We start from the raw sequence: 25,329 nt of genomic DNA on the forward strand, positions 1-25,329 counted from the left end.
TAAAGAGGTTTCTTTAGGGTCGGCAACGCATACGTAATGCTCCTGGTATTACAGGCGTTCATAAACATCGGTAACCGCTTACCATCAGGTGGGCCGTATGCTTGTTTGTCACCTCAGTGGTATAAAAAAATTCTAGAAAAGAAATTGAATGTTTATTTCTTAAGAAACATGGGTTGAATGAAAATTTGAGCATTCCATAATTTGCTAATTAATAATGCTTAAATTTCCTAATTTTGCAAATGGACCAGAAAAATTTGACAAAAAGTTTTGGTAAAAAAAATCACTTATTTGGTAACCACCAACTCTCATAGTGGATAGTATTTCAGTTTCAACCACTTTTCATGAAGATTTTTATTATGTCAACACTTAACTTTAATAGATGCAGGTGACTCGGTACCGTTCCTTATGGCGGTCTATGGGGGAGGCCTACGTCCAGCAGTGGACAAATAACGGCTGATATAATGATGACGATTCTTTTAAATTGTACTAAATTTATCATTATATTTATTTATTTATACTATATCGCATTAATTCTAAAAACACAGGGGGAAAGGGATTGTTAGTAATGGGGTCTAACCGACCTATTGCTAGCAATACACACTGTCAGGTTGACCTCCAAGCGGTTCTCCCTAGAAACCATCGTGGTTAATTCTAGTGAAATTCGTCACGATGGACTAACTGATCTGCCTTTTCACTTCTACCAATCATCCCTCACTGGTGCCCCGCCAGTGTATACCGATAGCGCAGGCGGGGTTACCATTCCATTCTCATCCATTAAAAAAAATCTAAATGTAATGTGATACAATAATTTAAAATTGTTTCACAAAAAAATAAACATTAAATAATAATTTTGAACAAACCACTTGTTTTAAAAACTACTGATTTTTATAAAATTTCTTTGGGACCAATCTGATATCATATCTTTTTAGATAAAAACACATTTACTAAATCGGTTTATAAATGATTGAGTTATGAGGTAACAAACATAATAGAAAAAATACACCCGAATTTTTTTTTTTGATGGGTGAAAATGGTATGGTAGCCCCGCCTGCGCTAACGGGATACGCTGCCGGAGCACCAGCGAAGGGTGATAGATGAGAATGAAAACAGGCCAGTTAGCCCATCATGATGAATTCATCAGGAATTAACCATGATAGTTTCTAGGGGGAACCGCGAGATAGTCGACCTGGTTGGGTATATTGCTAGCAATGGGATTCTCAGTTTCCATCACTAACAATCCCTTTCCCCCCAATACAACCGAATTAGGAATCTCTTTGTTTTTTTAATCGGTTGAAAAGCGACTTTATCGCCAAACAATTTTTTCCGACAACAAAAACAACCTAATATTAAGAAAAAATAAAATACAAAAAGTAAGTATATTTTGTTAAATTATTGTCACAAATGTGGCAAAGAGTAGCGCAGCGAATTATGGAAGTGGCGTGTTCAGGCTGCCAACTGGATAGTTGTGGCGCGGCTGGCAACGGACCGCCGCTTGCTAAGCGTCCCGTCCTATAATCCGGCGAGGTATAATAAGACACTGAAATGTTTAAGGGCTAGGAAATATATTTGAATTTGTAAATATATTTTAGTCGACTGCCAAATAAGTCTGTTATATCCATGGTACTGCTTATATTTATAGGCGACGGTTACATCCATCAAGTGGGCTGTCAGCTTGTTTGCCGTTCTAAGTTGCATAAAAAAAAAGTTTTAAAAATTAATGTAAGATGCCCAGCAGTGACTATTGCAATATAAAATCTACTATTGATACCGAATCATTCTCATATAGCACAAGTAGATTTTTTTAATGGATGATAATGGAATGGTAACCTCGCCTGCGCTAATGATATACGCTGACAAGGCATCAGTGAAGGATGATAGGTGAGAATAAAAAGACTGGTCAGTTAGCCCATCGTGATGAATACACCTGGACTTCAACATGATGGTTTCCAGGGGGTACCACGGGGAGATCGACCTGATAGTTTGTTTCTTTATTTATTTCTTTATTTATTTTCTTATTTATTTATTTTCTTATTTATTTATTTTCTTATTTATTTATTTTCTTATTTATTTATTTTCTTATTTATTTATTTTCTTATTTATTTATTTTTTATTTATTTATTTTTTATTTTCTTATATATTTATTTTTTTTATTTATTTTATTTTGTTATTATACTAACAATCCCTTCCCCCCATACACAAATAGATTGCGATCCACAATCAAGAGCAATACATCAATCGTAAAAAATTCATATAAGTCGAATTTGAAAATTTTGTACAAAGTACCTAGCTCTTTTATATATACACGCACAAACGCGTGTTCTAAATATTTTTATTATTATTCTTTCTTTAAATAGTTGTACAACACTTAAATGCATACATTTATGTTTTAATTTCTTCAATGTATGGGCGGTGGTGACTCTTACATACTGTAATGTTTACAGACTAATAATTTCACCGTCACTTTAAAATAAATAAAACGCTATTTCAGGACGCGAGATTTCTTTATTTTAAAACACGGACACTATAATATTATGCTCTACAACTAGGCTTTTGCTGGAAATTCAGTCAAATTTGATGTATGGGTTCAATTCTTGCCTACTGGAATGGAAATCTAATCTTGCAATTTCAGTTTTTAATAAAATCAGCTCCCTTACTGTACTCCTTTGAGTACTTACCGCCTTTTTTACTAGTTATTTATTATATATATAAGGTACACCTTTGAGAAATAAAACAACCCATTGTATATATAAAAATATAATATTTACTGAAGTAATTTATACAACAGTGCACCGAGCTTAGAAGACGAGTTCGACTTAACATGCGTTAGTATTATGACTATATCGAAAGAAAAAAACATCAAAAGAATAATCCCAACACATACCAAACATATACAAACGTTGCTAAACCGAGAATACGATATAATCGATTATAATTACGGTACCATCGATTAACCCGTGGAGCGATCGACTTTAGGCTAGCTCGCTACACCTACAGCGTCACCGATTTTTGGAATTACTAAATTTCGATTAGAAAAGCCTAATTATAAATTTAATGAAAATGACGCTGCAAATTCGAGTTATGCAACAGACATTGCTGCATTAGCCGGTACCACATTTTGTTCGGTACAGCGCAACGTATGATGCATAAACGCTCGAGGGATTAACCGACATAAACCGTATCATTGTTTACCATTGATCACCAATCAAAAAATGTATGTTTCAAATCGATTTGAACAATCAAATAAACGAATCCATATTTAGAAGTGAACACTATCGATCAATCGATAATCGATTATTAGATCAACGAATTACATGATGCGTATGTGTTGTAATGCTTATGTTTATAGGTAACAATTCCCAATTTGTGTTAGCATGTTTATCATATCTGTACTATAAAAAAATGTTCAATGAATCTATCTATCTATCCCATTTAAGAGCTGCGCTCTTGTCGGTGGAGCTCTTGCCACTCACTACGATTTTGTTATGTACTGAACTATGTTGTTTCATTTGAGATTTCACGAAGTATGTAATTCGTAGATGGCATGATGGGTTTCGTCAGTAAACAGCAGATCTTGGGTCTAGTCAACTCGGCCACCCCTGAACATGAACGATCATTTTCCAACATCAGTAATAAAACAAATATTAATGTCCTTTGACAAAACTTAAAGAATTATATGCTTAATTCTAATTCCCATAGAGATTATTTCTGATATGATAACAATTCCTTCAATATCAATGTATGTGTCAAATATAGGCACAAAAACTTCTTTCCTTTTTCTTTAATTAGTATATTTGAGAAATAATTCTTGTAAGAAGCAATTTACAGTGGTACCTGGCACTTTGGTTATGTTTTGTTAAGAGAGAGACTGGCTGAAAACCAGCGCTGTGCAGCTGTTCACATTGCGCTGGGAGCTGGGACACTCACAGCATCAGCTGAGTTGATTCCTACTGCCAAGTATGGGACACTTGTATTCTTTCTTTCTTTATTCTTTATTGTACACAAAACATACTGTTAATCACAATTCATTTGAAACATAATGTACCAAGGCCAGCTTATCTCTAATAAGAGATTTCTTCCAGCAAAACCTTTTCATGTAGATTGTGTTATTTTAAAAGTTGTATGTTTACTGACAATAAATGTTTCTATTCTATTTTAAATACAATGCAATAGAATCGTGTCATTGACATCCACGATAGTTGAACACTCCAACACACAATATACAAGGCAAAGATTTGACACAATTTCTATCAAATATCATTTAGGATAATTTAGGAAGCAAACACTTCTGAATTTATTCGAGCCTAGGTGTTCTGGATCGTGCCTCCAGAAGTTCGTAGCCTGGTTCCTCACAAAACAGGGTATCCTAGCGAGACCTGGCGATTGCTGTGATTCTGTGACACTTATTATTATTGTCCAATGGAGATGAAGTGGACGTCAAATATAAGGTAACTTCCATTCAGGACCAGCATTGTTCTACTAGACTTGAAGCCCCTGGACAAGTTTTTAACAACACCACTATTTGACGGCAATAAGCCATTGTTCCATAAAAAAAAAACAACATCAATAGTGGTAAAATTAAGTTATTTTGATTAAAAAATAAAGTACTAAACCCATTTTGGAAAAATTTCACTAAACCCATTTGGGAAAAATTTCCATGGAACCCAGTCTGTAAGTGTATCATATTAGATAAAATAAAAAAATCCAAAGCGGTTTACAACTGACGGAATTGTGAAATAATAATAAAAAAAAAACCACCAAATTGTTTTACTTGTTAAAAAGTAACACCACTGTGTTATGAACCTGTATTTATGTTACTGTACAAAATGTTCAACGGTGTTCGTCCATTCACCTAAGGTCTGTCACTACATCTATTTCACGTCACAAATTATCCCATTACCCCTCGTGCGCACAGGCCATAAGGTCCAATATTCCGTGGCAGGCAGTGTTGTGCGGCCGAGTATCATCGGCGCGTGTTGACGGTGCGCTGTACGGACGACATGCCGTCCACGAACTTGGTCCGGAACAGCACGTTCGCGTTATTGAACATGCCGTCTTTTAACGACACTATTATGAACTGGAACAAAGAGAATCATTTCAATAATTTATGGAATTATGACCACGAATCTATCAGATCCTACAATCCTAAGACATTAATAGCTGTTCCTGGTGGTTTTGCTCGCGTGATGTCGTGCTTCCCCTTAAAAATGTAAAGTGTAGAAATTGTCAAAAATCCTCTCTTATCATCATCTGAGTGGATGCGTTGATTATATAATAGATTGTTTCAAATCTCAACATTTTAAACTTTGTAACTTATATACTTTGTAAATTATTTTAAAAATACAAACAATATATTAACGCTTTAATTTAAAAGTACAAATATGAAATTGTACTCATTTAGAGTACAATTTCATAGCTGTATTTGATAATTTTTGTTATATATATAGTACTGTAATAACCTATGAATGCTCTATGATGCCTCCAATTAAATTTCAATTCAATTAAATTTATTTCTAACAATAATACAGGGTGGCCCAAAAGTCCTTAGAAAAGTAAAATTTGAATTAAACGAAAACGGCGCGCGTGAGCGGTGCAGGGGAAGCGGGGCCAGTAACTTCGGTTTCTGGGAATTTAGTCACGATGGAGCGTTTCACCGGAGCGGACCGTGCGTTTTGTGTGCGCGAGTTTTATCAAAACAACAATTCGGCAACCGTTGCGAGGCGTAAACGCGTTACTGCTACTTCGGAGCGATATGTGGCCATGATCGAGGAGTTTTTCACACAAAAATTGCAAAACTTTCCAGGCTTTAATGCCCAAACATGGTTTCAACAGGATGGAGCAACTTCCCACACCTCCAATACTGCTATGCCCGTTATCCGTCAACTTTTTCCAAACAAAGTTATCTCTAAGAGAGGAGACATTTCCTGGCCACCACGTAGCCCGGATCTGACTCCAATGGATTTTTTTTTGTGGGGCTACCTTAAGGCTAAAGTGTACGACTCTAACCCGCGGTCAATTAATGACCTAAAAGAAAACATCCGCAGAGAAATGGCAAGCATTTCAGCAGTGACGTGACGCGCAGTCATCGACAATTTCAGAAGGCGTTTGCAAGAGTGCCGTGACTGTAACGGATTACATTTGGACGACGTTATTTACAAAAAATAATTCCCGTTTTTCTAGCTATATTTACAAATAAAAATATTATTCATAGTGTAATTAGTTTTATTTTAATTAATTTTTTTCATTACTAAGGACTTATGGGCCATCCTGTACATCGTGTGGAATATTTTTTTATAAATTATAAGAAGATATCATAAAATAATTTCCCACCAACAATAAGCTATCATCACACAGCTTACAACTAAATATCAGAAACTGATAGGCATTCTAACTGGATACTGTTTACCAATGTTTCTTCATCGAAGTTTCTAACCAACCGCTCACTATGCAGAGGAATATTGAAACTGTGCTGTGCTCATGCTGATGGAGCACCAGAGATTGGTCGTCCAATAGGTGGCATTGCTACGAACAACAGAATCCCTTCCAGAGTCTTGCAGCAATCTATGTCACCTTTTGACATTTTGGAAGAGTACAATTTTGCTGGAATAAGCACTGTTCACTAAACAAATTGTTCTTCAATGAAGTTCTAACCACTGTGCAAAATACATACAGAGACTGAAAACACATACTCATGTTAATGAAATCCCTCTGGGACTTTATCGATCTGGGACTTCATTGGTCAACTAAAGGACGCGATTGCTGTGAATACCAGAATCCCTTCCAGAGTCTTGCAGCCATCTATGTCACCTTTTGGCATTTTGGGAGTCCAAATTTACTGGACTAACCATATTCTCACACTCAATGTCCCAATAGCGAGGCGAGAGTCCCAGACAAACTAACCTGTGAGTGCTTGAAGTGCTCTTTGAGCATCTGTCCGATGTTCTGTGTGTGCGACAGGTCGAGCGCGGCGTCCACTTCATCAAGGATGTAGAGCGGCGCCGGCTTGAACAGCAGCATGGCCAGCACCAGCGACAGTGCCACCAGCGACCGTTGTCCACCTGACAGCTCGCCCAACGACTCCTTCCACGTGTTGTTGAAGCCCACCTTCACCTGATCGCACAGTCGATAGAGTAAACAACAAGCTAGTAAAAGAATGGAACTTATTGTACTCTTAAATGAAAAATTGTTACATGAAATATGTGGTTAAAGCAAAGAAAACCTTTTGCTAAACATGTGGAGCACCTAAAAATATTTCCTACGCAAAAATCCATTTCGCAATAAACATACGACACTTTATGTTATAAAAAAAAGAAGAGGGAAATTTAAAATTAGAACATTCTTCTCTTAACATAATTAACTTTATTTCTAAGATAATAAATAAAATGTGGCCAGTCTTTTATCTATAAGATTTATTTCACAAGACTTTCTGAGTGGCCAGCTCTAATGTAAAAAAATTGAAATTAGAACACTAATATTTTCCCTTTAATTCAAATTGTAGCTAGCCAGTGTGTATACCTCGAGTCCGTCGAGCACGGACTGGCCTTGCGGGGGCCGCAGACAGGCTTGCGCGCCAGGAAGCAGAGCGCTGAAGATGGAGCCGAAATCGCGGTTGACCTGTTCGCAGGCGGTCACCAGCGTGCGCCGCTTCTTCTCGTCCAGTTCCGCCATCACCTGCACCAGCTTCGCGCGGTCCGCCTCCACGATCTTCTTCTTGCGCATAACGTCCTGGTACTGTGATCACACAATTGCTATTAGTAAAAAGTAAAACAATTAAACTGTTCCACAAAATAAAACAGACTTCAATTTTTTTTATACCACAAAGGTGGTAAAACAAGCATACAGCCTGTCTGATGGTTAACAGTCACTGAAGCCTTTAATTGTGGTAAAAGTTATTTTTATTTAAAAACAAACTACTGAATCGATTTTGATAAAATTTCTATGGGTCCAATCTATATACCAATTATATGCAATCAGATAAAAAAAAGAATTTCTGAAATCAGTTTACAATTGATGGAGTTTTCAGTTAAAAAACAAAAGAAATTGTTAAAAATAAGAATCCTTTGTTTACATTTTTTTTATGCAACTTAAAATGGCAAAAAATGTACAGCTTGACTGATGTTAAAGTGGTAAACAATGATTCTAAGACATGAACAGCCTCATAGACATATTGGGATTGTTCACAGAACTTGTAATCACCTGATGCGTTATCAATCCTAAAAAATAATGTATTATGCCTCCATATCCAGCAATTTCATCGTCATTTATTTATTTATTTATTTCTGTGGTACATCCACAGATTACAAACAAAACTTTTAACAATAGAATACAACAATAGCATTATAAGTTTACAATCCAATTATAGTTGTACTCAACATTCACAGAGATGAAACAGAATAGGTTGATTTTTAATACAAAAAAGAATGAATGATAAAAACTATATAAATGTGACGTGTCAAACTTAATGGTATAGCGCTGAATAGGGTGTATAAATTTAAATATTTAGGACATCAGTTGGCCTCGGATCTCAAAGATGATGATGACATTGAACGGGAGCGGAGGGCGCTGGCGGTGAGGGCGAATATGATAGCATGCAGGTTTGCACGGTGCTCTAGACAAGTTAAAACTACGTTATTTAGATCACACGCCGAGCATCGTGTAGATTGTTTTTATGGTCACTATGCGAAAAAGGTACGCATCCCTGGAGCGCAGAATACATAGTAGCGCCAACAGCATCCTGAGTATGATAGCGAGCAGGCTGCACTGTGTGTACGTTAATCACTGCTGCGCATTTTCCAATGGAATTGTGCAGCGGTGATTATTTGTATATTATTTAATATATTATGTGTATTGTGTATGTAAATTTACTAATATTAGTTTTAAGAATAACTAACTACTACTAATAAATATTTAATGGACCGAAAAAGTCCGAAATAAAAATCTATCCTTCAAATTGAAATACATAGAATAAAAAACGAGTGGGAGATAGAGACAGTAATAATGTGAATGGAGGTGGTGGTGGTGGTGGTGGTGGTGGTGGTGGTGGTGGTGGTGGTGGTGGTGGTGGTGGTGGTGCGGCGGACCTGTTCCTCCTCCTTGCCGAGCAGCGTGTGCGCGCGCGCGTTGAGGCCGCGCGCCAGCTTGTCGCGGCGCGCCTGCAGCTGCTGCAGCCGCTGCGCCGCCACGGACGCGCCTCGACCACCGAAGTCGTACAGCCCGCCCGCCGCGCCGAAGTACTGCCGCTCACTCGCTATCCATGGATTCTCGTTCTCCAGCGCCTTCATCTATGTACCAAGGTAAAACGCCACTATATCCGAGTCTGTCAAATATCCGGCTCGAAGGACCAATATTAGCAGTATACTTACAAACCTCAGGTCACAGTATAAATAATACTACTATAAAATACAGTGTAGACACTCCCTGCCGTCTACCATACTCTAATTAATGTCTCTAGTCAACGCTTCAATAGCTCCCGGTTTCAGAAAAGGATAGAGTTCAATCCACATTATATGACATATGAAAGCACAAACTTTTCCCACGCTATCCCTAACAATACACGCAAACATTATCACATGTACAGAGGTTACTTGTTTTTATAGTTGTTATAATCACAAATAGACGTTTTTATAGTCCGGGTCCAAAGTATACTAAATACCTATGTTAGTTAAACTATTGCTAGGAAAATTGTGATCGTTTACCAATTGCGAAACCATTTTAAATAATGATAAAAATAATAAAAAAACACACAAAGTTAATTTTATCATACATATATTAACACGAACCCTCTTCTCGCAGTCGGCGGCCTCGGTCTGCAACTCCTTGATCTTGTAGTCGAGCTCCTTGATAGCGAGCTGCAGGTCGCTGCTGGTGGCCGCCAGCCGCTCCTTCTGCTGTAGCAGCCGCGAAATGTCACTGTTGCGGCCCGCTATCTCCGCCTTCTGCTTCTTGATATTTGCTTGCATTTCCTTCACTGCTTCCTGTTGTATCCAGTATAGTGTTTGAATAAACAAAACCTTACATATATTCTATGAATGTTTCTCTTAATATCAACCTATCAGGCCCATTACAAGGTAGTCAGAGAGAAATTTAATAGGTTTGTAAAAAGAAAAGAAAATTTTTAATTAAAATTAAGTTGACATAGGAATAGACACCCTATATATAATAAAAATTATTGTGAAAATCGCTTGATAATTTGCAACGTATTCATGTAAAATAGCCATTAAAAAGTCTAATTCAATCATCTTTAATCAAATAGACTTGTTTACAAACACTATTAAATAATTATTTTTCTTTAAATCTACTGCACGGTTTGGAAAATTGTAATATGCTGAGAAGAGCCCGCAAGAAACTCGACAGTTACTCTTTTATAAACAAACAAATTCAGTTTTTTTTTTATACAACTTAGAATGGCTAACAAGCTGACGGCCCATCTGATGTAAAGTGATAACCGTCGCCTATAGACATGAGCAGTACCATGGACATAACAGAGTATATGTACATTGCCATTCCTGAGGACTCAGGGGTTATTCCTCTGTACCCAGTAAATTCACGCCATATCCCACCCTTCGAACCGAAACACAGCCATGCAAACACAACTGCTTCACGGTTGAAACAAGAGTCCCCTTAAATACTTCTTGCATAATCATGCATGCCAAATTTAGCTCTAATTATCACATTAGAGCTAAATTTGGACATGGATACAAAGATACAAATATGTAATCCTATAACAATCTCACCATAGCTTTCTCATGTTCGTCCTTCGCTTCCTGCAGCGCGTTCTGTAGCGTCGCAGCCGATTCCTCGGTCTCGTTGAGGGACTGTTCGCTGCTGGCGACCGCTGTCTCCAGCTCCGAAACTTCGAGCCGCAGCGTCTCGAACTCCTGCTCGCGTTGCTTCCACGAGCTGCTGTGCTGTTCCGCGTCCTTCTTCGCTTTCTTTAGAGCCTCTTCCGCCTTTTTGAATTCCCTGTTAACAATATTTAAAATTTAAATTCCCATAAAGTATTCCAAATATGGATATATCTGCAATCAACATTTGGAAATTTTGAGCCTTGCAGAATAACACCACGCGAAGTCATTTAGTATAAGTCTTATCCAAGTTATTTGTCATTTTTTGATCTGATTTCTTCACTTTTGACAGTAGAAGATGCCTTTAAGAGTGTGCAAATGATTTGTATTCCATCCTGTAGCATTGTGCGGCACATGTAGGTGTAACGACTGACCTCTCGCGGTGGCCCTTGATGTCCTTGACCTTGAGCTCGAGTTCCCGCGCGCGCGCCGCCGTCTCCTTCTGCGTCTCCTTGTCGCGCTCCACTGCCGCCGTCAGCTCCTTCACCTACATTTATTTATTTTATAAAATATAAGTAAAGATAAATGTTTAGCAAAACAACAGTAAATATTAATATAATATTAAAAAAAAAAAACCAAACTTCATCCTCCAGAAAACATAACTATATAAATTAAATGTAATTTTTTTTTTACTGCTCTAAGAGAAGCTATTACAAGTAGACAGTCAACATTATATATTACTCCAAACAAATGTTTGGTCCAGTCATTGTAGAGTCTTCACAAGTATTATTCCTTTCTGCACATCTTGTATCGTGTTCTTAAGTGGCGATTTCGTGCTAGAAAACAATGTATACTAAATAAAGGAACACTTTACCTACGAGTCCACTAGAGGTCTATATTTAGCCATGGACAAAAAAAATGATAATGATGTTCCACAACATTAAAACTTTTTTTTAAAGAATGATAATGGAATGATAACACCGCCTGCGATAACGGTATACGCTGACGGAGTACCAGTGAGGGATGATAGGTGATTATGAAAAAGCAGGTCAGTTGGCGCCTCATGATGAATACACCTGGGATTCAGCACGATGGTTTCGAGGGGTGACCACATACAAGTCGACCTGACAGGGTATTCTGTTAGCGATGAGACTGGTAGACTGCATTATTAACAATCCCTTCCATTGCCCCTTAGATATAAGAATAGATTACAAATGGACCTGAGCGCGCAGCGTCTCGATCTCGGCGTGCGTCTGCGCATGCTCGGTGGTGGCCAGCCGCGCCTTGATCACCTCCAGCTCGTGCGACATCATCTCGTGCCTGTTGGCCATCCATATGTCAAATGCAATCAAAACTCTTAACTAGTCAAAAGTACTAATAACCAATCATTTTCAGTCACAACCACTATTGTTATATATATATATATATATATATATATATTTACACGGTACTTGTTTTACACGTTTTCGCTTTTACACGGTTTTCCAAATAAGTTTCTTTTTTTTTTTGTTTTTATCGCACTCTACTAAATGCTACTGTCTTTGAACTCGTGCGCTGTGTACACATCTCACGGGGAATCTCGAGCTTGTGTGCTGACTTGCTGCACATGCACACTGTGTCTGTATTTTTCATAAAATTAAAGTTTTATTCGGAAAATTGTATTTGAGTGAAAGTTTCACATCATATTCGTAAATTACAAAATATATATATATATATATATATATATATTTGGCATGGGTCTCTTGTTACCAGACGATATAAGCCTACATATACTATACTAATCAGGCAGTTTGATGTAATGGTTTCTTTTCTTTAAATTGCTATATTGTAGTTTATTTCCATAAAAATCGATGGCATAAAACTAGCAATATACAACCAGCTTTTTACACTACAAAATGGATGTCTTGGCCACTCCCTAAAAATGGAGTTTGACGAAGCGAACACACCCCCTGCCTTGAAATTTTGTTTAGTGTAAACATGTCAAGAAATGCATTTTTATACAATTTAAAACGACACATAAACTGACCTAGCTGATGAAAAACGATAACCAGTTGTCTAACCAGCAGTAATAAGTGGTTGTCTGATTGTTTAGCGAAAAGGCCACCTTTTATATCGCTTCACGTTAATATGTACTGTATTTATTAATTTTCTTAATGGTGCAATAAAGTGTGAATAAATAAAAAATAACAATTGCCTATAGACAAGAACAGCATCGAAATACAGTGTGCCCATCTGGATCCTTCTAAGGATAACAGGACATAACCAATACGCTCACCGGAGATCGTCTTCGTCCAGTATTGAATGTACTCACTTCTGTTGCACAGTGGAGTACTTCTCAGCGGCGTGTTGCATCGAGTTCAGCTCCGCGGTACAGCGTGACAGCTGCTCCTCCATCTCTTGCAGCTGCTGCTCTTGTTGCTTCAGCTCTTGCAGCTGCAGCAGCACTGACCCACCCTACGTAAAATGAAACCCCATACATAATATGTAAATAACTTTTTCTCAAACATGCTTGGAAATGTGAGCGTTATTTTGACAATCTTCTTTTAAATACTACCGTAGCGGCCGGCAAAAGTTGTATGAAAATCCATATTTGTCGTGTTTTACGGCCAGATAAATTACTGTGTAATCTCATATCTGTCCTGTAATTTAAAAATGGAATGACCTTTTACTTCGAAACATGGCTACCACGGGGGTAACTAATAAAAAGTTTTATTTAAATGTCTGGCTTGCAAATAGAAAGCTGTTAATTGAAAAAAAAAAACAAAGGAACATTATGGCGCGTGAAAAATTATTATTGTTCGTTATTCGTCATTGAACTTAAAAAGTAAAATTGTGTTTTTGATTTCCGCGCATTGTTTGAGAAAAGTACTATACAAGCCTTGACCATAACTAGGCATTGTTGTTGGCCGCTGCAGTATTGAACTATTTTATTTTATGGCGCCGCACGCCGGCGGAGGAGGTGGCGCTAGTACTAGGGAGGCAGAAGGCGAAAGGCGACAGGCGGCAATAGCAGCAGCAGGTACCTGCAGACGAGCGCCGCCAGACAGCGTGCCGGCGGGGTCGGTGACGTCACCGTCCAGGGTGACGGCGCGGCGCCGCACGCCGGCGTGGAAGGTGACGCGGCGCGCCGTCTCCAAGTCGCGGCACACCAGCGTGTTGCCCAGCACCCACGCCACGGCGTTGTGCGCCTCGGCCGGGTACGACACCAGGTCCAGCGCCAACTGAACGTTCTCGGGTCCGCCGCCCTGAACAATATGCCACAATTCGTTACAAACGTGCACAGGAAAATCGACAAAATAAAATGTTGTTACATTTACCAGTATTGCAAACAATACTATTTTAATCAAAATGCACTCCTTAATCAAAATATACAAGTAAATAAGTAATCTCTTGTAGACTATGCAAGAATTAGCTAGTGTATCCCAAGGATCGATTCTCAGCCCCTAGCCAAGTTCATGAGAATTTTTTCAACTATTTTATGTAATTAAGTTACACAAAATCGTCAAAATTTACCAATTGAGTACTCCACTTAAAAAACTGACTACGATTCTATATGCGATCAGCCATAATGGTTACGTACGATCTGCTGCGCGAGCCGCAGCGTGGCGGCGTCGATGACGTTCGCGGAGATCTTGTTGAGCGGGATGATGGTGGTGCGGGTCTGCAGGTTGCCGCGCTGCAGCAGCAGCTTGCTCGTCACCTCTGTATCCACCACCACATTGTATAACTGCAAATAATTGTGTGAAAACAGGTTACTCTCTAGTGACAAGTTTCTAAGCCGCCTGCGTTATACACAAAGATCTCTGACTTGGCTCACTAAACAAGAACTTTAGATGTTTTCCAAAATACAAAGTGAGTTGTTACTCAATTTTAAATTATTTTAAATATGAACATTCAGAGGTTTAAGCTGAGATCTTAAAATCTCGGGACCACAGTCAAGTGCTCTCCAATTAAAGTCACTGCTCTAAACATTAAGGTATACAATACTGTAGTACATTATTTTGATTTATCTCGTTTTCCATTTTAGCCAGCGTTTGCAATGTAAGCGCAAAAAATGTGTTTACGACATCACATTAGAAACCTCTAAATTTTATCAGTGTTTCTCTACAATATTATGCATGTATTATACATATAAACCTTCCTCCTGAATCACACTATCTACTTAAAAAAAAAAGTTGTGTAGTTTTAAAGATTTAAGCACACATAGGGACGGACAGACAGCGACAGCGACTTTGTTTTATATTATGTAGTGATTAATTCAGTCTCGCGCCACCTACCCACTTCTATCTGTTCTCCTTTAACCAAAGGTTGTCTGTAAGAGATTGCTGTAGCGATAAGACCGCCTTTTGTACCTTTATGAATTGTTCAATTGTCATAGTATATTTTTGTTTATGGTGCAATAAAGAGTTAAATAAATAAATAAATAAATAGATAACAGTGTAAATACAAAACGTATAAACTCACCCGACCGCCGGCCGCCGTTTCTAAAGCGGTGCAATAAACAGGGTCGCGCACTTCTATCAGCTTACATATTGTACCTGCAGAAATAAAATGTTCTTAAGTACTTTTTATATACAATAGTTCAACATGTGATAATACAGCGAACGCTATAAAAACAGAGTTAATACAAGTTTTACCAGAGGGAGATTTTGTACAAAAGTCTTTTGCTTGGACATCTCTGTCCCATTCGTGTTTCTACCGTGAAGCAGTTATGTTTGCATGGCTGTGTTTCGGTTTGAAGAGTGGGATATGGCAGTGAATTTACAGGGTACAGAGGAATAACACCTGAGTCCCCAGGAATGGCAACGCATGGGGGGTATCATGGGCGAAACAGTATACTCTGTTATGTCCATAGTACTGCTCATGTCTATAGGCGACAGTAACCACTTTCCATCAGGTAAGCCAGTCAGCTGTTTGCAATTCTAAATTTCATTAAAAAAGTTTTGTATATGTGCTAAAGTTTAAATAAACTCTTTATAAATAAATGCAATCGTTTATATGTCTACTGAAATTATTATAATTACTATATTAGTAAAATAAATGTTACTAGAGGACAACTGAAAAATTTTTCTGTTCAGTTTACAAGTAGCTGTAAATGGTTTTTTGTATTTATATGTATATTTGAGTATTGACAATAGGATATGAGACTCAGAATGAGAGAATGAACTTGGATTGTGGAAAAACTAATTCTGTATTTTGAAATAAAAGCTAAATTACTGAACCAATTTTGATAAAATTTCTACAGGACCTATCTAAACAATAATTCATTCAGATAAAAAAAATCCAAATATGTTTATAAATGATGGAGTATGAAATAACAAACAAAAAAATACAATGGAATTGAGAACCTCCTTGTTTTTGAATTTAGAACATTACAGGCTATCTAGGTATCTTAAAAATGTCAATGTATGCATTTTTTTTTTTGATGGGTGAAAATGGAGTGGTAACCCCGCCTGCGCTAACGGGATGCGCTGACGGAGCACCAGTGAAGGGTGATAGATGAGAATGAAAACAGGCTAGTTAGCCCATCATGATGAATTCATCAGGAATTAACCATGGTAGTTTCCAAGGAGAACCGCGAGGTCGACCTGGTTGGTTATATTGCTAGCAATGGGATTCTCAGTCTCCATTACTAACAATCCCCTTCCCCCCCTCAATGTATGCATTGTTGTCACAAAATATACTGTGACTAGTGTACTCTGTAACATTCATGTCTATGCACAATGGTTATAAGGTGTAAAAAAAAAACTAAATACAATAAGTATTTAAATAGCAAGACAGCTAACCTAATACGCGACGGGAATCGAACCCGGGCTGCGGCGGCGTGTAGTTGAAGTGGCAGCGCTGCAGCCGAGCGCTTAGCGACTCGGTAGCCTCTCGCCGGGACCGCACACTGGCCGCTAGAGTGCGCTGCTGCTGCTGTAGCTCGGTTCTACGCTCTGGACTGAACTGTATGCGGGACAGCTCCAACTGCAATACGACGACTGTTATTGTACGTACTGAGAACCAAGCTTTTATATGTATACTTTTTTTTTTAACTGGAATATAAATTATTGTATGTATTACCATTGAAGCATAGACTAGACCAGCGATTCCTAAATTTGTTTACGCAAAACCTAAATATTTCCGTAAAAAAGTCACCAGGTCTCCGCGAAATTATTTATACAGTGAAACAATTTAATTTTTCACATTAAAAGTCCAAGGAAACTATAAAATGCTATACGTTTAAAATATTTCTAATAAACGCTTTTGTTCTTATTTAAATTACATTGTATTTATTTGTAATCGTTTCATATGGGGTTCTATAAAATTAAAGGTATTTATTGAGTGTTCCATTCTATCTATCTATCCTATTTAAGAGCTGCGCTCTTGTCGGTGGAGCTCTTGCCACTCACTACGATTTTCAGCGAGTCTCTTCACCTCTTGATACGACACGACACCAACTCCTTCCTTGATCTGCCTGATGTAACTATGTCTCGGTCTCCCTCCATTATCTTAAAAATTTAGTAACTCCTAGACTAGACATCCATTAGAGTTTGGACGCAGATGCGATTTTGAGAAGGGGTGAAGTTACATCGCAGAAGGTGGAAGTGAATGTCCACACTGTACTTTAGTACTATTACTTATCATCATCCAATTAGCCAATAACTGTCCATTGATGCACATAGGCCTCCCCCTTGGGGAGGTTTTGCCAGTAATTGTCACATAATATCATTAAATTAAGGGAGTGAAACCGAATATTTTTCTTAAACAAACATTTGTAATAAATTTTGATCCTTCCATATTAACAGGTGTATCCAACTGAAGAATTAATTTAGGAAACTAAATTTTTTTATTTATTAACGATGAGATATTTTTTAAATAACTTATATTGTAAATGTTTAATATATATAAATATAACAATGTATAAAAGGACCATGATATTTTCCAACAATCCTTGCAATGTTACATTAAGGCTGCCAATTTGTTACTTTAAATTTATAGCCGTCATTCTTTTAATGTATGTGATATCGAATGTTATGCAGAGCAAGTTATTGAAGTGGAAATTTAATGATGTTTTATGTAATATTTTTTTTATTAATGTATTAGTTTGTAATCTGTTTAAATTTCTGCCAAGAAACAATTGTATTTGCATGGCTGTTTCGGTTTGAAATATAGGATATAGCAGTGAATTTACAAGGTACAGAGGAATGACACCTGAGTCCCCAGGAATGGCAACACATGGGAGGTATCAGGAGCGAAACAGTATACTCTGTTGTGTTCATGGTACTGCTCATGTCTATAGGCGACGGTTACCACTTTCCATCAGGTGGCCGTCAGCTTGTTTGCCATTCTAAGTTGTATATCAAAAAAAAACAGCACAACAAACTAAATGTACAATATTTTTAAATACACAATCGAGACTTAACACTATGAAAAAGCTTTTTACAGGTAAATGCTTCTTTATTGCCAACATTTCGACATGAATACACCACGTCAGGACTCAGTCCTGTCGCTTTTTCATTTTTAAACTTTTTCATCATGTTTAAGTACCGATTGTTGATTTAAAAATATGTATAAACAACACGAGTTTAAAATTAAATGTACAATGTTTTATGTACATTGTATATTCGCTGATAGCTACCAAAGATCTTACACAATAATATCAAGGTAATGGTAATTCTGAATAGTCGAGTGGTCGTCGTGTGATTTTAATAATATTCATTACCACGTAAATTTTTTAAACTACGTAGATGTTCTCTAAGGACAAGACCCGCTGACTATGTTTGTGTAAGTGTTCTATATAGAACCTAAAATAAGCCAAAGAAGACAGGGAAGACCATTGACACGATGGGTTTAACTATAATTATAAAAGCAGTAGCAGGTGCATTTTGGACAAGGATAGCCAAAAACAGAATAGAATGGAAAACTCTGGAGGAGGCCTTTGTCTTTGGACAAGACAGGGGTGACAGAACAGTTACTGATTGCATATTAATTACATTGAATTGTTTATTACGTTACTTCTTTAATAAAGGCTTATATTATTAATATTATTAAGTAATTTATATAGTATTCACCTGCAGCTGTTCCACTTGCGCCTGATGCCTGCCGATGCTGTCCTGGTCGCGCTGGTACTGTGCGCTGCTGGACTTGAACTCGCGCTCCAGCGTCTTCAGACGCTCCTCCGCGTGCTTCTTCTCCATCATGCTCTGCGAGATCCGCGTCGATGCCTCTGACGCTTCCGCTTTCGCCGCTGTGTTCAAATATCATAAATCAGCCCGTGATTTTGCGTAAAAAAATTTCAAACCAAAAAAGAATAAAAATTCAGAAATTCACTAGAGGTACACTTTATACAAAAGTCGTTTGCTTGGACATCACTGTCCCATTCATGTTTCTAACGTGAAGCAGTTGTGTTTGCATAGCTGTGTTTCGGTGTGAAGGGTGGGATATGGCGTGAATTTACAGGGTACAGAGGAATAACACCTGAGTCCTCAGGAATGGCAATACATAGGGGGCATAATGTGCGAAACAGTATACTCTGTTATGTCCATGGTACTGCTCATGTCTATAGGCGACAGTTACCACTTTCCATCAGGTGGGCCGACAGCTTGTATGCCATTCTAAGTTGCATAAAAAAAAATTAAACTATCACAGGAATTGAGATACTCTAATGTGTTAAGATAGTGAACATGCAAAATAAATACATTATGTAATGTACAATTAAAAAAAAACATATAGCGAGTTGAGAAGTTGTGACGCAAATGGTCGTACATGGTGGAAAGGACAAACATAAAAAATTCATAGTTTCTGTTATACATATTCTATATATTTAGCATTTTATTGGAATCATTAATGTATATACTTTGTTTGTATACACATATTATACACTAGTGATTTGCCCCGGCTTCACATAAAAAAATAAATTATATGTTTAAATAGGTAATTTTTTGATACTTTGAGTAACATTATTGTAATTTTCGTAAGGATCTATATATATATATATATATATATATATATATATATATATATATATATATATATATCAATAGGTGGAAGATTTTTTAAAATCCGTCGAGAAGTTTTTGAGTATATTTATTACAAACAAAGTTTTCCTCTTTATAATATTAATAATATAGATATAAATGAGACTCAGATCAATACAAATTATTGTAGTCTTTGGGGATGGAAACCACATGTATTTGACGGCGAGGCAGGGTGTCAAACGTGGTGATGAGTAATGTAGTAATGTGAGTAATGTACTGACCGATGAGCTGGTCCTGCAGCGACTCGGAGGCGCCCTCGAGGCCCGAGCTGACGGCCAGGAAGCGCGCCTGCGCCGCCGCCAGCGCCGCCTCGCCGCCCTCGCTCGCCGCCCGCAGCCTCTCGAACGTCGACGACACCTGCACACCACACATATCGCTTTCAAGTTTTATACTAAAACCTAAATAAAGTATACATGAAATACATTAAAAAAAATTAAAGCTCATGTTATTTATTATATTTAAATGTGGTGCTACCATTATAATCTGTAGTTTATTGTTACATTTGCAAAACTAGTAAATTTTTTAAAGTTAGGTAAATTTTGGTATAATATATTTGTAGACAAAGTTTATAATATCCTATACAATACAATCTATTTCTTATAATAGATGATTTTATTTAAAGTAATGTTTCAAATGTAATTAGTATTATTATTTTCTTTCAGCTTCTCAAAGGTTGACTGTAAGAGATCCCTTTATGGGATAAGTCTGCCATTGTACATTAAATCATTTACTAGTATTTAATTTGAGTTATGTACAATAAAGATTTTTACAATACAATACAATATTATTAAAAAAGCACTTGCTCTAAAATTAAAACATCCAAATATACTGTAGGTGTGTTTATCTATTATGAAGAAAAAAACAATCAAAATAATGTTACAAGTAATTGAAGCCTAAATACAGCTGGTCAGTATTGGAGGGAGAGGGATTATTAGTAATGGTGTTTTTGACACAACAGGACTGTTGGTAGCAATTTATTCTATTGGATTGACCTCCACATGTTGTTTTTGGAAACTATTGTGGTTAATTCCCGTGGAATTAGCCCACCAGCGCATATAGACTGTGCGTACCTGGCGCAGCACGTCCCGCTTGGCCCGCAGCGCGGCGCGGTCGTCGGCCAGCGTGCGCTGCAGCAGGCGCGCGCGCCGCGCCGCCGCCGCCGCCGCGTCGCGCGCGCCGCGCCACGCCGCGCCCAGCGCCGCCTCGCCGCGCTCGCGCTCTACCAGCTCCGCCTCCAGCTGCGCCAGCCGGCTGCCGCTCTCCTGCGCCCGCCAAACACATACTGTCACACTACGATCCACGCCGAGGGAATGATGCTATAAGGCAGGGGGAAGCACTAAGTATCCCGATGGGTAGACGTGTATCGGCTTAGCTGACCCCATATACGAAAATAAGATAAGATCTTCCTGGGATAAAAACTACCACACACCCTTCTTCTTCTCGTACCAATAAACTCTTACCTCATCCAATTTCTTGTTCATTTCTGCAACTTTCTTGTCAAGATCCTTTGCCTCTTTCTCATTGTTCTTTATGGTCTCCTTCTTAGTTTTAATATCATCCTGCACTTCTGTGACCTTGGCTTCAGCTTTCTTTGTACTCTCCTCTGCTGTTACATATCTAAACAAAAAATATACTGATAATAATAAATCAATATGAGTTACATTTTCACTTAAATTTGAAAATAAATAGGCTCTCAAGACATTTGACATTTTCGTGAATAAAACAGTTACTGCAGTATTAAATCAATAATTATAAGTCCAAAAAAAGAACAAACTGCAATTTTGGCAAAATTAGTACATAAATAAACTACTGTTTAAAAAAAATTGTAATTATTGAAATCTCATTTTTAAATCCATACAAGCATGTACACAATGTAACTTACTTCCAAGCAACATATAATCTAGTGAGATTCTCCAGTTCTCTAACAACCTTTTGGTACTCCTGGAACTGAGATCGTTCATCCTGCAGCTTCTGAAGTTTTGGAGCAATGTCCTCTATAATGATCTACAAACATACAACAGTGCATAATTATAAAATATAAATATAAGCTTATTGAAGTTTATTTGAGTAAAAATATTATTCTATTTTCAAAACAATGTTAGTTTAGGACTAGATGGCGCTGTGTAAAATGGCCAACAGTATTATATCAATGTTACCAACATCATTGAGCTCCCGTAACTTGGCATCTTTCTTCTCTATAGTTTTCTGTGCTGCCTGCTTCTTAGCCTCATACATTCTAGTGCCGGCCGCTTCCTCTACCATTGACAGAATCTAAAATTCACAAAATTGAAAATAAAAATAAGAAAAATTAAAAAAAATTCAAAATAGAAAAAAAAAATTATTCTGTTGGAATTTATATCTTTATTTTTTTATAATCTATATTTTTTCTTAAATAGAAAAAAATATTAAACAATTCTTGAAATTGAATAGATAATGAAAATTTATATAAATTATTAGATTTAAATATACTCAGTCCCCAAAATTCATATAAAATATATATAGTTACATTTTTTGTATTAGGATTATTTATTTACCTTTATTTAGGTAAATAAATAAACTTAATAGAATAGTTTAACTATCTTAATGCTATGTTAACATAAATATAACAATATACAGTCAGACTATTCAAAGTAAAAACAAACTTAAATCTTGACAAAAGTAATCAAATTAAACAATTTTAATTATAAAATTGTTTCACAACCACAATATGTTGGTGAATGTGAAATTTTATACTAACTCTATTTATAATTCTTAATATGCAATCACAATAAGAACTTCTATTTTTTTAAGTTGACAAATAAATTATAGATGACATGTAAAGCTACCTCGGGTGGTTTCATATTGAGGACTTTGGTGATCCGACCCTGCATGATGAGGAAATGAGGGTTGTTCACATTGAGCTGCACCGAACAGAACAAGTCACTCACTCTCTTGTTCTGGACATTTATACCATTTATCAGGTACTTGTTCTTGCCTCCCATCACAACCTGAAGCAGTCAATTTTATTTTCCTTTTTTTATGAAAATCTGCCAAGACACCAGGAACAACCATGCATTCTAAGAGAAAAAAATTATTAGTAATGACATCCTCCTTAGCTCGACCTCCACATAGTTCCATCATGATTGAATATCATAATGGGCCAATTAATCTTCTTTCATTCTCATTTATCATCTTTCACGGGTACGCTGCCCCTGTATACTGTTAGAACAGGTAGGGACACCACTCCATTTTCATACATTAAAAGAAATATAGCACTCACCTCTAGCAACAGCATTGTCCACTGCTATTAAATTATAGACAATTATGTTATTAAAATTTTCCTTGTGTTTTAATATTATATACCTAAATGATAATACTGACCTGTCTAGTCACAGTTATTTCATCATGATTTTCATAGCCAATAGGACATTGTTTCTTATCCCTATTGTCAAATGTGATGCTGACTGTGGCCTTGGTGATTCCTGCCTGGCCATGCTTGTAAATCAACTCTTGAAGGCTTCCAGCTCTTACCTAAAAACAAAATATACGTGTTGGCGGGAGTATAACCAACCTTTATAGTTTGCATATAAATTACTCACGTTTGACAAATTCGTTATCCCCAGCACAAAACATATTGAATCCAATATATTCGACTTCCCAGTACCGTTCAGGCCAGTAATAGCATTAAATTCAGAGTCGAAACCGGTGACTTCGACTCGGTTACCATATGATTTGAAACCGTCCAACACAATAGACTTGATATACATTTTTACTACGTTAAACACATCGATAGATTCATTAAATCACATCGCAATACTTTTTCAATCAGTATTTATTGTTAAAATCTGAAATTATTTAAGAGCGGGAACCGTTGGAATTTAGTTTTTTTTTTTTGTTGATAGATGCACGCAAACACAACCCAATGACATTGACATTTATTATTTAGTTTTTTTTTTTTTAATTAATGTTAGAAATAAAAACCATAATATATCTTCAATTATTTGTAGTTAAGTTGTATTTTAATCTAAGAGCAATTTAATTTTATTACTTCCACAACTACATCTCCATCTTTATCTTAAAAAGAATAATTTTTATCGAATCTATATATCTCAAGGTACCAAATTATTTAAGCCTGTACACGATCCGTAACTTAAGTACATAAAAATAGTTATATGCAAATGTATATAGCTATTTTTTATGTATAAAGAGAGAATGCTGCTCCTTTTTTATTATTGTTTGCGATAGTGGCGACCCATACGATTTGTATGGGTGATCGCTCAACAAATCGTGACCCTTTAGGTATCCAAGAAGTTGTGTATTGATTACACGTTCCACACCTTGAAGAAAAGAGAAGTGATGGCAATAGGCTTATAATTCGAAGGGTTTTATCTATCTCCCTTTTTAGGCACAGGATGCACGAGGGTGGTTTTCCAGTTGGATGGAAATCGCCCTGTGAAAAATGATAGTACGAAAAGAGATGTAAATACTGGACACAGTTCAGGAGCACATTGCTTTAATACTAATACCAGTATGATGTCTGAGCCATCTAACTTACTGACGTCAAGAGATAATAATTCCCACCGAACTCTACGTCATGATATGGAAATCTCTGGTATGAAATCCTCGCACCACGGGATGATAGGTGGTACAATATCTTCAGTGTCTAATGTAGAATACGAGGCAAAGAGAATGCCTAGCAAATCAACTTTCTTTTTTGCACTATTGGTCAAGTAACCATTTCGCTTCCATAAAGGAGGTAAGGATGACTTTTTTTTTTATACCACTGAGGTGGCAAACAAGCATACGGCCAACCTGATGGTAAGCGGTTACCGTAGCCTATAAACGCCTGCAATACCAGAAGTTTTACGCGCGCGTTGCCGATCCTGAAGAAACCTCTTTACCCCCTTTTGAAGAACCCCATGCTGTAGTCTCTTGGTAAAACCTCGGCAGGGAGCTCATTCCATAACCTGAGTGTTCGTGGGAGAAAACATCTCTGAAACCGCGTTATACGCGATCATTTAGGCTGTAAGGTATGAGTGTGAACTCCTTGTCGATGGCGAGCCGTACGATGATAAAAAGTGGCCGTAGGCATCATATTGAATAATTCCTCTGAGCACAATCCGTTGTATAAGCGGTAAAACAAGCTGACGGCAAAATCTCTGATGGAAAAACGTTTGATACGCCTATAGACATGAGGATCATGGACATAACAGAGTATCATAGCTCTTCGCCCATGATAGCCCCCATGCGCTGCCATTCCTGAGGACTCAGGTGTTATTCCTCTGTACCCAGTAAATTCACAGCCATATCCCACCCTTCATTCCGAAACACAGCCATGCAAACACAACTGCTTCACGGTTGAAACACGAATGGGACAGAGGTACCCGAGCAAACGACTTTTGTACAAAGTCTCCCTATGGTAAAATATTGAATAATTCCTTGAGCACAATCCGTTGTATAAGCGGTAAAACATGCAGAGTGAGGCAAAATCTCTCCTAAGACTTAAAGGTTTGATACCGCTTGCAAGCCTGGGATCATCGACAATT

At 37.3% G+C, this 25,329-nt stretch overlaps 1 protein-coding gene across 1 annotated transcript; it reads right to left on the reverse strand.

Annotated features, from left to right (window-relative positions):
* Positions 1 to 2,738: 2,738 nt before the first annotated feature.
* Positions 2,739 to 23,710, reverse strand: LOC113509957 (structural maintenance of chromosomes protein 2). The gene is made up of 22 exons (XM_052900357.1): positions 23,383 to 23,710; positions 23,165 to 23,314; positions 22,630 to 22,791; positions 21,965 to 22,075; positions 21,687 to 21,808; positions 21,265 to 21,421; positions 20,875 to 21,066; positions 20,026 to 20,161; positions 18,839 to 19,014; positions 16,568 to 16,751; positions 15,246 to 15,319; positions 14,362 to 14,508; positions 13,805 to 14,026; positions 13,093 to 13,235; positions 12,002 to 12,101; positions 11,216 to 11,328; positions 10,731 to 10,959; positions 9,777 to 9,971; positions 9,078 to 9,278; positions 7,513 to 7,728; positions 6,898 to 7,107; positions 2,739 to 5,074 (listed from the first exon to the last, which is right to left on the reverse strand). The coding sequence occupies exons 1-22, from the start codon at positions 23,548 to 23,550 to the stop codon at positions 4,961 to 4,963; spliced, it is 3,522 nt and encodes a 1,173-aa protein (XP_052756317.1). The 5' UTR covers positions 23,551 to 23,710; the 3' UTR covers positions 2,739 to 4,960.
* Positions 23,711 to 25,329: the final 1,619 nt, after the last annotated feature.

The sequence above is a fragment of the Galleria mellonella genome, unplaced genomic scaffold, assembly GCF_026898425.1.
Source record: "Galleria mellonella isolate WM207_F2 unplaced genomic scaffold, CSIRO_AGI_GalMel_v1 utg6482, whole genome shotgun sequence".
In the NCBI taxonomy this organism is placed as follows: Eukaryota; Metazoa; Arthropoda; class Insecta; order Lepidoptera; family Pyralidae; genus Galleria; species Galleria mellonella.

Excerpts from the sequence above, each read along its gene's own strand:
- LOC113509957 (XM_052900357.1), bottom strand. The coding sequence starts at position 23,550 with ATGTATATCAAGTCTATTGTGTTGGACGGTTTCAAATCATATGGTAAC. Across the intron at positions 10,960-11,215 it reads ATCAAGGGCCACCGCGAGAG|GGAATTCAAAAAGGCGGAAG; the intron begins GTCAGTCGTTAC and ends TATTGTTAACAG. Across the intron at positions 9,279-9,776 it reads CCGCCGACTGCGAGAAGAGG|ATGAAGGCGCTGGAGAACGA; the intron begins GTTCGTGTTAAT and ends CTTGGTACATAG.